The sequence below is a fragment of the Electrona antarctica genome (assembly GCF_951216825.1).
Source record: "Electrona antarctica genome assembly, chromosome: 20".
Lineage (NCBI taxonomy): Eukaryota > Metazoa > Chordata > Actinopteri > Myctophiformes > Myctophidae > Electrona > Electrona antarctica.
Genome location: NC_136801.1, coordinates 20,213,112 through 20,226,628, shown reverse-complemented (window position 1 = coordinate 20,226,628; position 13,517 = coordinate 20,213,112). Strand labels below are relative to the sequence as shown.

The window sequence follows — 13,517 nt, the reverse complement described above, 5'->3', positions numbered from 1 at the left end:
GTCAACAGGTAGAAAATGATTATATTGAGAACAAAAACAGGGAGCATGTATTGCTGATTGGAGTATCAGTGGTGCGTGCGTGTGTTGTAATGTAACGAGGTAGGACACCCCATCTTGTGAGAGTTCATCTCTCGGTCAGACCTGGGTCTGACCCTGGGTCGTGTCCTGATAGTCACCTCTCTCTTTCTCTTATTCGGTCTGTGGTCTCTCAAAAACCCCCCTTTGCTGTCAGGTTAATCCAGGGGTGGTTGATTGTTAATTCAGTTTGTAGACAAACGGGCGCATCTGGCACTTTTAGCAAGCCAGTGTAAGGGAGGAATGTTACTCCTTTTCACCTCATCATTGGGGCGTCTCTCTGATCTTACTTGCTCAGAGCGACACCGGTACTTGGGGGGGAGGGAATCTGGTCCTCTTCCATTGTTCGGTTCAACTTGCATAATTGTCAATTACAAACCCTCCCAATGTCAGGCTACATATGTAATCTCTTAATTTCCATTTTTCCATCCATTCAGTTGCAAAAAAAATATATATATAATTTGGGGACCCCCAAAATAATTTGGCGACCCCCCCGAGTGGTCGCGACCCATGGGTTGAGAACCCCTGGCATAGACTAGCGTTCACTGTCATGTGCACTAACTGGCTGCAAAGTCATGGAACCGCTCAACACGGCCGACATGACAGAAGGTGATTCCTATCCACCTGCCGCCTCAGCGCCCAGACTCAGCCCTCCGAAATGTGCTGCTCATGCAGGGTTTGCACACCACCTAGTTTCACACCCTATACCATTCTCACGCACGCACACACACTGAGTTATCTATGTGTGCTTCAAAAGAGTGTTTCAGCCCACTGCTGAGTTGCCATGGCATGGAGGCAGCATAACATGAGCGAGAGTGCAGGAAACATCAACATCCTTTCTCTTCTCTCCTGTCCTCTCCTGTCAGGTTTGCAGCAGGCAGCAGCAATACGTAGAGGCCCTGCATGCAGCCGCCTGCAGCTGTATTGAACATCTGTCATAACCTGATACATTAGAAATCAATGTGTTGTCTTGTGTGTACACTCTACATAGTTAACCAGAGGGGGGGTTGGGTGGGTGTGTGTGTGTGTGTGTGTGTGTGTGTGTGTGTGTGTGTGTGTGTGTGTGTGTGTGTGTGTGTGTGTGTGTGTGTGTGTGTGTGTGTGTGTGTGTGTGTGTGTGTGTGTGTGTGTGTGTGTGTGTGTGTGTGTGTGTGTGTGTGTGTGTGTGTGTGTGTGTGTGTGTGTGTGTGTGTGTGTGTGTGTGTGTGTGTGTGTGTGTCACTTTGATCAGCGTTTCCTGACACATTTATGTCATAACGCCAACAGAGAAGGAATGACCGTGACCCCGTGGGGGTCAAGGTGGGTTGGCCCTTTCATCGTGTCCATATCGTGGTTGCTGGGTATTCCGTCTTTTCATCGTGTCCGTATCGTGGTTGCTAAGGATTCTGTCTGTTACTGAGATAAGGTTGCCGGTTCGCTATCTGATCCGCCCAGCTCAAAGTATCAGGGGTGCACACGCAGATTCAACACACCAAAGGTCCGAAGCGTGGGGACATGCGATGCGAAAATGCGATGGTCCGACATGGGCTGCTCCCATGCTTGCGGTTATGGTTAGGTTAGGGATTGAGGTTTCGGATCAATAGTATGTCGGAACTAAAGCCTGTACCCAAGTATCAAGACACTTTTTCTTCAAAACACGTTTTTTGCCGCTGTACTGGTACACATTTTGGCAATAACCCACACACATGGTTGTGGTTTTGTCATGTGATCAAGATGCATCAGTCCAGACTTTTTCAGATACCACTCCAATTGGCTTCGACTGCCTTCCAATTTTTACGAGCCCTGCGTTGGCAACTCTTTTCAAACTTTTTTTATCATAATAAAAAGTTAGATTTATCCATGTATAGATATACTGAACAGACGGAGGTCTTGTACAGGGGTTTCATCAGAATAAGGCCTGCTCTGTATCCCAGTATTCTGCCTCTTGCTCACTCTGAGACTAAGGATGAAGCCCCCAAAACATGGGAGCTGCTGCTTCATCTCCTCCCTCCACTTCTTTGTGCTGTTGCTGCCTCTCTCTCCCGTCTGTTGTCTGCCCACCTCCGAGCTCCGGGGCCCTTTGAAGGTCCTCCTCTGAGAGCATGCCCGTTAAAAGATTCAAAACCGCTCGGATGAAAGAAGAAAGGAGAACTGTGACTGGGAGTGGGGGGGCATCTCCACCTGCATCACTGCCCCCATCAATCCCACAGACCTCCTGCTGCCTTGCTTTGACCTGTGCTGATGGCAACGCCAGGGCCTTCACAGAGGGGCCTTAATTATTTAACTGTACAAGTCTTGAGGCCTTGGCTCTGAGACGGATATCTCAGTTTGCTGTGCGTTTGTGTGTGTGTCCGTGTGCAGTGCTTATATATTGATGTTATTCCCTGTAGACTAGAGCAGGGATGTCAATGTGTGTGGGAGGCTGGGTGGCCAGTAGGCCTGGGGTGTAGGAACTGTGGTTATAAAGTCACCGTTTACCGGCGGTTAAACCTCTCTCATATGATGCACAAGTACACCCCCAGTACATGACGCTTGTATGTTACAGGGACTTATCCCTATCCAACCGTTGATTATTTGGTATGACCCAGTCGGCAATCAAACCCCGAGTTACCAGTCTCAGGGCAGCCACTCGTCTCTAACCACAAGGCCACTGCAGCTGTGTATTAGACCAGTGGTTTTCAACCCTTTTCATTACAAGGCCCATTATTTATTCAGCATTTGAGCCACGGTACCACCATTTGATGACATTTAGCCTCTCGGACCCAAACTCGTATATCGTTGGATGAGATCATAATTCCATTCTGTATTGAAACCTTAATCGTCAAAATATCAATTCTTCTACATTCTCTAATTGTGTACACTTCTTGTAAATTAATTAATGCAGATGTTTAACAATTATTCAACTCTTGAGGGGCGTGAAATTAAACCAAATTTCCAACCAAACCGGTACATGCCCATTTGGTTTCATTTTTACGCTCTCAAGAGGCACGGGTCACGAGGACGTCCCACATTAATATATGCTAATGTAGATGTACTCAAGAACGACAAAGCACCAACGAGCTGGCCAGATGTATGGAGAACCGGGATGACAATCAAGCGTGTTTGTTAAATGTAGGCTATTATTGTACATATGCGGTAGACTAATGTCTGTAGTTATTAATGCCTGTAGTTATATGTACATAGCCTACTTTATCCGCGGGATTCAGCGTTTTAGCCAAAGCGATAATTTAAGCATAATAACAATATCATTTGAAAATGTATAGATGTCTCTTCAACAAATGCATGGGAGCCGGTGTCGGCTTTTTCCAACTGCGGTTCTTATAATAATTAGGCATGCATCGCTTTGCCTAAAACACAGAATTATATATTATGTTCATTCCATACCAAAACTCTTATCGTGCGTGTGTGTGTGTGATTCTGATCTGTCATCTCTGCGTGTGTTGACACTATACACACACGCGCAGAATAACTGGGGGGGGGGGGGGGGGGCACGGGGGGGTCGCTGCCCGGGACAGTGTGCGTTGCAAGTCCTAGAGAGAGATCTAATAAATAAGGGTCCATTTGGTTATCAACTATATCATTTAGCTGGGGACCACCTGGAACCCCCCCTCAAGGACCACTGGTGGTCCCTGGACCACTGGTTGAAAACCCACTGTAATAGACATTAGACAATGCAATACACTATAATGACATTCTTGAACACAGGGACGGAGTGCCGGCCAATCAGCAGTGTTTTCCCCCCCACTTTATTCGGGGGTTTTTTAAATTCCCTGGCAGAGCACTCAGCGAAGCTGCGAAACAGGACGAGCGATGCTCTCTCCCATCAAGGCGTCATCATCCCTGCCAGTTCTCCTCTGAGCAATCATGTTTACCCACCACCTCACCCCATGTTTTTGCCAAAGGCTGTTAAGCAGCAGCAGCCGAATCAGTAGTGAGCGATCAGTGAGCCCAAATGCCTCCATCCTTTATGCAGTCAACCGTAAAACCCTTTTCTTTTTTTACCAGAGCCAATAGTCTTCCTCTAAGACTGTAAATGACACGTACAGTGTTGTTGCCACCGTTGGTGGTGGTGCTGCTGTTGCTGTCTTTCACATGAGTGCCGTGATTTTTTTGTCCACCCTAAAACATGATCATCAGGTATTATTATAATATAAGGAGGAAGAACTTTTTCAAAAAAGTGTACAGTATTTGTTAAAATTATGTTTTTATGTGGACACGCCCACTAGTTCATTAAGTATACGTGAGTTTAACCTTAGCACCACCCACCTAATCCAGTCCCTCCGCTTCCTACTTTAAGACCACCCACCTGTCCTAGTCCCTCCCCCTCCTTACAAAAGGACTGCCCATGGCTCTGCCCAATTGTTTACAAAATGGCAGAGGGATGACAGATTGGTGAGATTCAGCCATATATATGTTTGAGCCAGATTCTGGTTCAGATGAAAGACAAGGAGGTAATGCCCTCTTCATTGGTGGGGGCCATCATCTGTAATATGGGTGGCCGTAGCCACTCAACTGTTTCATTGGGGAACTTCACCTGGAGACCTACATTTGACAAATAATTTGTCATCACTTTATGATAGGAATGGAAGAGTAGATGTGTATATATTGCAGAGATGGCTGCACACATTTGCTTCTTATATGCATTTCCCCAAAGTTCCCTCTGACAGCTGCAGGGTACCCACAGTCCTTACAGCCCGTTTAATTGTCTGTACCTACTGTACAGCAGCACAGCTCTGGCATAACAATCAGATTAAAACGTTTTCTTCAAAGCATTCATTCATTTATTCACGCCGTCGTAACAACAGACACCTGTAGGTTACTGCGACTACCATTACATTTTACATACGATGTTCAGAAGTGCTGTTAAGAGGAGAGAAGATAAATCCTAAAGGGTTGGAGGAGGTGTCACAGACGGACAAGGCGATACGACGTCCAGTCAAACCGACCATTATGTTCACCCGCGATCGTTGTTGCTGCCTTCTGGCGAGTTCCTACAGCACCACAGGCGTGCATTAAAGAACGATAAAGAACATCCTCTCGTGTAATTACCTGCTATCAGCTGGTAATGTGTCAAAATTAAATGACTGACAGCTGTCACACAGTTTGGTACAGACTCAGAGCACGCTGCAGCTGCCATGTTAAAAATGCACATGTGTATGTGGCAGCTCTGCCTACAGAATCCTGTTTCTAAATCCTGTTTCTGAAAATCTTCAAATATTTATATAGCAGCATCAACGTTTTTTAATTTTTTAATACTGTACATACTGTACAGAACCCCAAGAGGGGTTGCCGTCCAGAAGGGTTAGAACACCCAGAATGGGTTAAAAAATATATATAATGAGGGGGAGGTGCGTAAGGTGCGTGCGATAGTTATACGTTACACTATCAGTGTTTATTTCATTGGCCCGTTTGTTCCTGGAGGCTGAACCCTTGACAGTCGAACTCTAAATACAAAGGGAATACACCATTGCACATAAAAACGACTCCAGGGTATCTAATGAAGTACTGCCACCTCATAAACACATGGAAAACTGGAAAAGTACAAACATTGTGGCACTCCATCTTTAACTGAAGTGCTTGCATATATTTAACCTGATGAGTTTGCGTGATACTGTGTCACAGCGACTTGTTTTATATGGCACAATGAGGGAGCGGCAGGGGTAATTTTGAAATGAATCGGCAAAGATGGTATTAGTATATGCCTAAATTCCTATTTAGAAATGGTTTCAGATGGAAAAAAAAAAAGCAGAGATGATTTGAATTGAATATTTAAAGAAAAGTCATGGAAGGGGAACCTTCTGAGAGCTTCATGGGCAAAGATAATCAACTTCAAAATCTCAAAATGGGTCAGAAAGACCTCACAGTGTTAAGAGGTGAAAATACAAATAAGCTACCAGTCAGTAAGGTATAGTAATAAATAAATATGCCCACCCACATGGTACATATTAAATGCAGGGTCTTGACTCATGGACTAATTTCACGCAAGGGTTTTTTTTCTTTTACTTTGTCTCTTTACTCTCCGACCTCCACACTGACCCTCCCCCCACTTGACAAAGATACAAAAGGTTGTTCCTCTTAAGCCCAGTGAAATAATACAAGTAGAGCTGCTGTTGAATTTGTCTCCGTTCGAGACTACAAAGATTCACATCCTCCCGAGTGGCTCTAAATATTGAAAACCTCTCCGTTAACATTTTACAAGTGTATCTCATCGGAGCTTGAAATTGATTTGAAGTTGCCTGACAAGAGACAAGCATTTTGAAAAGCAAGCACAGCAAAGAAATTGTTCTCTAGAGTTTTCTTCTCTTTTTTTTCTCCCTTTTTTTTCCCTTTTTTTTTTGCTGAGATTAACATTCTCCTAGTATGAGATTGATAAAGGCTTGACATATCTCACTGACTGTCGTATTTTCTTCCCTTTCTCTCCTCCTTTCCAAACTGAGGGCGTTCAGTCAATGCTGACTTTCTAGGCACAGCAGTTTTGTCTCTTTGAAAATTGAGCTGGAACATCAGTTCATACATTTCCTTGAGGCTAATTTCTCATTCGCTATCTGTCCTTTACCCGCTCTCTTTTAGACACTTGCACACTTGTCTTTTAGCCGGAGTGAAGCCTGGAAGGCTTTAAAGGACAACTTTAGTTTTTTTTCCAACCAAGGTTCATGAGAGAAAGTAAAAGAGAGACGAGTGTTAATTTTTTTTTCATTTACTGCTTTTTCGTTTTAGGGATTTTAGCTATTTTTGACAGGGGGGCGGGGGCATTCGAACATGGGGCTAAATATGTATTTTTTTACAAAATCTTATAGAGATTATTTTTTGTATTATTTACTATAGTCCTACTACACCCCAATAAATTACATCTGGCCACAAAAGATCACAGGATCTACTGAACGTGACGGTAGCCTACTGGGGGGAAGCCAGGCTTCATAGGCTCAATATGTCTTTTGTTGCCAGATGTAATTTCTTAGGAGGACTATAGTAAAGAATAAAAAAAGAAATCGCTATAAAATGTTGTAAAGAAATACATATTTAGCCCCATGCTCGAATGCCCCCGCCCTCCTGTCAAAAACATCTAAAGTCCCTAAAACTAAAGAAAGCAGCAAATGAAAAATAAATTACACTCACCTTTTACTTTCTCTAACAACCTAAAACATGAACCTTGGTTGAAAAAAACTAAAGTTGTCCTTTAACACTCCGGTATTAAAGTTTAAACCACACTTTTTTGTCTTCCTTCCCTGAAAACAAGGTGAGGAAGAACCCAGCATGTCTTTGTTTCAAGGTTCTCACTCTACAAAAACAAATATGCAAATCACTTGGTTGAGGTGCTGGGTTGCAAAGGAAAAGTTTGACCCAATGAAGAAGAGCCTTGGCTCGAAACGTTGCCCTTTAAATTTCATTGGGGTATTTGGGTTTATTCTTTTTGCCATTCTCACTTTAAACACGGGCCTGCTCTCTTCTATTCTTAAGGGGCACAGCTGAATCCAGTGTTATTTAGTTAAGTTGCAAGGCGAACACTTTTTAAGTGGTGCAACCACTTCATTACGGAGCTTTGTGTGTCTCTGGCTGGGTCTGTCCCTAGCTGGCTGGCTGGCTGGCTGGGTCTGTCTGAGCACGAAAATAGCGTTTGGTTGGTTTTCACAACCAAGTGTCACTAAGTGTTCCGTCAGCAAGTGTTCCGGGGACCCCCACACGGTAACTCTGTAATTTCTCGACCGTTTCGGACGCGGTGCGGCTCGCCGGAACTGGGCCGGCACCCTGGGTCCTGTGGGTCTGGAAGTTCCGGAGTCCGCACCCCGGGGACGCCCACACGGAGTTGCACCACTTACTTCACACGGGTGTGATTTTTTTTCCCCCTCTTCGTGTCTCTCCTTATTATGATTATGATGATTACCCACCTCTGAAAATCCTCTCAAACTACCCTTCTTGCTCATTCCCACGTGTCCAGCTGGCCATGACTCACCCCAGCCACCACCTGAACTTCGGCATGAACCCGGACCATGCCCGCAACTCGCTGTCCAACTGTGGCATCCGCCAGCCCAAGTACGGTGACAGGAAGGTCCATCACATGTACATGAGGAAGAAGGGTATGTCCAATGTTTGGTCTGTTGGAAGTCTCTATCTTAGAAAATGTAATTTTTGATTGATTGAATGAATAGTTTATTAGACAGAAATGTATAAACGGCGACCGAGTACGGTCAAACACTCAGTCCAAAAGGGCTAGCACCCTCTTGTCTTGTTGCCATTAGGCCCTATGCAATCAATTCATAGAAATGACAACAAAATCCAATATCACAGGAAAGAAAATAAAACATATACATATATAAGGAGGAGAAAAAAGGAAGGGGGGACCAGGTGGTTGATTTTGTTTTCTTATTTTAAATCATTTCTATCTCATTTCCTTCCCACTTGGTGCTGCTCTTTTTGCTGTAAGAACATCATTGATAAGTGAACATTGTGTGCACTTATTGTGTACACTTTTTGCTGTAAGAACATCATGTCATCATTGATAAGTGAACATTGTGTATCATTGAGTTCATCGTTTGCTGTTATGTATGTATGCATTGTAGCCTGTCTGGAAACCAGAGGTCCTATTTGGGACATTGATAACTGTAACTTGGTTGTTATGTATCTCTGTCTCTGCCTGTCTGTCTTCTCGCACATAATATACTCCCTCTCTTCGTCCTGCTCATTATGCGTATCCCCCCCTCCCCCAGGAATCAACACATTGATTAACATCATGTCTCGCCTGGGCCAGGATGACCCCTCTCCCTCCAGGTAGGTACCCCCACCACCACCCGCCGTAGATCCACACACATTATCTGTGGTAGACTACGGCTGACCGCAGGGGCCTGGCCCTGCATCACAGGGGCATACTGTCGTGATTAATCGGCCCCGCAGGCCCACTGACGGGAACATTCACTCTGACTGTGAGAGGATCGTCCCTCTCGAGGGACACGGTTCCACTCAAGCATTAGATAAACACAGTCTTTGTTTGTGTGTATTTGTGGGTTCAAGTGCACGTTTTTGTGTTTGTGTGCATGCATACATTATTTGTGTCTTGTGAGTGAGCGCATACCATGCATGTTTACGTGTGTGTCTGTCAACAAGTGCTTGCATGCATAATATGTCCACGTGCGTGTTTATCCACGCGTGCACATTTGAGTATTGACTTGAGCGTGTCTTTATGTGTGCAAGTAAGCGTGGAGAAAATGCATGTGCCGCACGCTGTGATGTGTTTCGCTCATTTTGTTCCTCTGTCACCCGCCTCTTTTCTACCTTTCCTCTTCCATCCGTCTTCATTTCATTGCCCTCTCTCTCTCTCTCTCTCTCTCTCTCTCTCTCTCTCTCTCTCTCTCTCTCTCTTTCCTCCTCCTCCTTACAAGAATCAACCATAATGAGCGTTTGGAGTTCCTGGGCGATGCCGTCGTGGAGTTCCTTACCAGGTGAGAGGCCACCAATCACCAGTGGGTGCAAAGTAACTAAGTGCATTGACTTAAGTACCGTACTTAAGTACAATTTTGAGGTTTTTGTACTTTACTTGAGTATGTCAAAAAATGTCAGTGCTTTTACTTCTATTCCACTACATTTCAGAGGCAAAATATCATGCTTTTACTCCACTACATTTATTTGAAAACTTTTGTTCAGCTAGCTAGCTACTAGCTTTTGTTTACCAGTTCAGCTCTATATACATTTCGACCATTTGAAAATAGCCAATCTACAAGCTCACCATGCGGCGCATCATCTATTTTCTAAAGATTATTAAACATTTGAAAACTTGAAATGAGACATTCTGCACAATTACTTATTTTACTTTTGGTACTTTTAAGTACATTGTGATGCCGACACATTTGTGCTTTTATTCAATTACATTTTGAATTCCTTGGCTTTCTACTTTTTCCACCACTGCGAATCACGTCTAAGGGACGGATGTAATTTGCTTTCCCCTCCAATACATCTGGCAGGCAGCGTTGTTCCTTTGTCTCCCTGGCTCTTTGTCTTAGCCTTTTGGCATTTAACAGATCTCTCTTATCAGAGCGACTTAACGAGTGCAAAGATTTGAGTAAATGGCACATGAACCCCTAGACAATTTGCAGGCGGTTCTGTCAGTTCACGAAATTGATCTTTTAGAATTAGACGTGATCCTGTTCCCAACAGAAGAAAAAAGACAGGTTCCGCACACTTCATCAGTCTGATGAAGAGCCATGAGGCCACTACGGTGTAAGGAACCTTAATAAACCTTTTAAGCTTTGGAGCTTACTTCAGCGTGCGGACCCTATCTTTTTTTTGAGTGGTGCACCGCGCAACCACTGTACAGTACAGTAGAGGGACCCCCACACGGTAACTCTGTCATTTCTCAACCGTTTCGGACGCAGGGCGGCTCGCCGGAATCGGCCTGCCCCCCTGGGCGCGTTCCTGGGGGTCTGGATGTTCCGGGGACCCCCCCCAGGGACTCCCCGGGGACCCCCCCAGACCCCCACATGGTAACTCTCATTTCTCGGGATATAAAGCAAATTTTGATTAAAAACTAAGTGCAGACTATACAAAAAGTGTAAGAAAACATGCTCCTTCAAATGGTTCAGTATAGATACAAAAATCTTTTTAATCATCAAGGAAGGAAATTATGTTTCTGCACTGTCAAATAGATCTACATCTATTCTAAGATAGCATCTTTCTTAAATAAATGTTGTGAAAATGTGCTGTGACTTTGATTGAAAAGTTTTAATACAAATAGTTCTAATGGCATCTAAATGTAAGGATTGTAAATATCGGTGTTACGAGGATGAGGGGGTACCTGGAAAGAATTCTCCCCGCCTAAGGGGTACCTGGGCTAAAAAAGGTTAGGGAACCCCTGGTGTAGAGCACGTTTTTGGCTGGGGACCCCCGCAAATGCTTTGGCCATGTCTCGCGACCCCAGCCCCGCCCCCCTCCCCACCACCAATACAAACTGACTGCAAAAATAACCTTAATAGAGAAAATATATCATAAATGAATACTGAAACCAGATGTAATCATTAAGGAAAGTTTATGCACCACGTACTATGTAAACTCTTAATTTCCATTTTCCAGCCATTGAGTTGCAAAAATAATAATAATAATACAAAATAATAATTTGGGGACCCCCCCAAAATAATTTGGCGACCCCCCCGAGGGGTCGCGACCCATGGGTTGAGAACCCCCAGTGTAGAGGATCTGTTCGATGGTAGTCCATGTTAATACTAAAATGTACTACTATTCCTTAATGGAACAGTGCAGTGCCCAAGACCCAGATTTGCACAAATCCCGAGAGAGAGGTGGGCGTCAGACTGGAATACCACAATTGATGAGGAGCTTTGGTCAGATCTGTGTCGACTGTCGAGATAGTCTCTCTGGTCCTATTAATGCATGCAAAATATAGATTCATTCAAACTTTGTCCCCCTTATCTTCTCACACCTCAAAAAGTTACCACAAATATAAATCTGAAATATCAGACGCGTGTTTCAAAGGTTCCTGCTTGCGTTGGACATGGGCATATACAAGGGTGTATGCATTTGTTCACATCTATACAATGCCCTGACAGAGGAGTTCATTTCCATTTGATCATTTTGCATTTGCAAAGAAAAAAAATGCACAAAACCAGGGAATAGCGATATTGACGTCAGACTCTGGTGCTCCATGCCATTGCCAAGTCGTATGGAACCTATTCTGGAGGTTTTCATGGTGGTTCAAGGACTGACTAGACACTCCAATGTGTTACCTGTCTGCCTGTCTATATCACCGCCTTCTCCTCCTCCTTCTGCTCCTTGTAGTGATTTACTCGTAATTGGGATTCATTTTTTTCTCCAATATATATATCCTACTACCGGTACACCCTTTTTTAACACACCCCCAGAGTTCTCCATGACAACTCTCAATTAGCCGGCTGGAACATACAGTATCTTCTCTGACTCACTCACCATATTGACTCCACAGGTGAGAGCAGACCGGCAGCAATTATACAGAGCTATTATTAACCCATTTTGGGCGAGAACCCCTTTTGGTGTTTTTAAGAATTAGCTGTTGAAAATTAGCAGATCTACAAGTGCACTCGGTGCCGCGCTGTGAACTTGTAGGTCTGCTATTTTTGAAAAAAGCGTGAAAATGTGCCTCAAATCTTTGAATATATATTCTTTCAGAGTTTCAGTTTTTAACTCAAATCTTTGCTTCTGGGTTGTCCCTGGAACAACATATTTTCTGATGGGGGCCACTGATATAGAAACATGAGGTTTTTCCGAAAAAATTACATTTTAAAAAGACATTTTTTAAAATTTCGACGTCAGGCCTAAATGGATTAACCCACAGAGTGGTGCCTACAGGAGCCAAGGTAGCTGCCCAGTTAGCTAGCTGACTGCCTGCCCTTGTTACCACCGGCATTTCCAAAAGGGTGGGCTCATTACTGTGTGTGTGTGTGTGTGTGTGTGTGTGTGTGTGTGTGTGTGTGTGTGTGTGTGTGTGTGTGTGTGTGTGTGTGTGTGTGCGTGTGCGCAATTATTTACATGCCTGCGAAGGGGAAGTGGGGAGGCTGAGCATTCAGTACACTATTTTCTGTGACTTTTCAGCACTTCCAATGTTACACACAGATTGATGGGCAGAAGCATTTGAAAAAAAATAAAAGTATGAGCCAACAGTCTGTTTTGAGAGGTTAACCCCCTGGCCTAAAGTTTGTATCTGGGTTTTGGAATTACCACTCGAACACATTTATCTACAACCAGATGCTAGAGTTGGGAAGGGATGACGATGAGGTCGTAGCCAGTAACTGTTGTTAAGCTACAGTTACACGGCCAGAGAAAGTACTATAGCTACAGCAGGGTAAAGACATCACAGAAATACCATCTGGAATGAACAAACATATACAACATTATACACCCTTAAGACAGACGGTTCTTATCAATCGGCAATATATTATTAAATCACCAGTCGAAACAACAACGTGCACGGACAGATACGTGCATGTGCATACATACAGTGCACGCACGCAGGCACTCACACACAGACACACACAGACACACACACACACACACACAGAGTCTGGCATTTGCAGCAATTAAATATTTTGACGACTATAGCACTGTTTGTGATATTTATTAGTTCCAAGTGTTTTGTTTTCCCTGCTAGCATCACAATGCATACAGACCCCCAGGTGTGAATATGGAACAAGCTGAAAGCCAGCCTGGGTGTTCACCATGAATTGATTAGAAATGACGGCGGTTAAACAGACTTTTTAAAATTCATATGGAATCTATCAATCTAATGACACGGTGATGTATGTGCGGCACACAGACCCTAATTAAAATGGAGATTTCTCGCCTGGAACCCCAGCTGTGTGTGGCCAATACAAGCTTCCACAGCCGCTTCAAATGTTTCCCGCCATCGCGTTTGTGAAAGACAAAATTGGAAGGGAAAACACACAGAGCGTGGGAAATGAATTATAGCTTGAGAATTGCACCGAACAGTT

The 13,517-nt window shown here is 44.1% G+C and overlaps 1 protein-coding gene across 2 annotated transcripts in view; it reads left to right on the top strand.

Moving 5' to 3' along the window:
* drosha (drosha ribonuclease III) overlaps positions 1 to 13,517 on the top strand; it is a 141,343-nt gene that overhangs the window by 61,368 nt on the left and 66,458 nt on the right. For both annotated transcript variants that reach the window (XR_013788485.1, XM_079489646.1), the window contains exons 20-22: positions 7,991 to 8,129; positions 8,760 to 8,820; positions 9,429 to 9,488. Coding sequence is in view for 1 of the 2 variants with exons in the window: in XM_079489646.1 (XP_079345772.1) it covers positions 7,991 to 8,129; positions 8,760 to 8,820; positions 9,429 to 9,488 (260 nt within the window). In the remaining variant the exon portion in view is untranslated. The remainder of the gene's footprint in view (positions 1 to 7,990; positions 8,130 to 8,759; positions 8,821 to 9,428; positions 9,489 to 13,517) is intronic.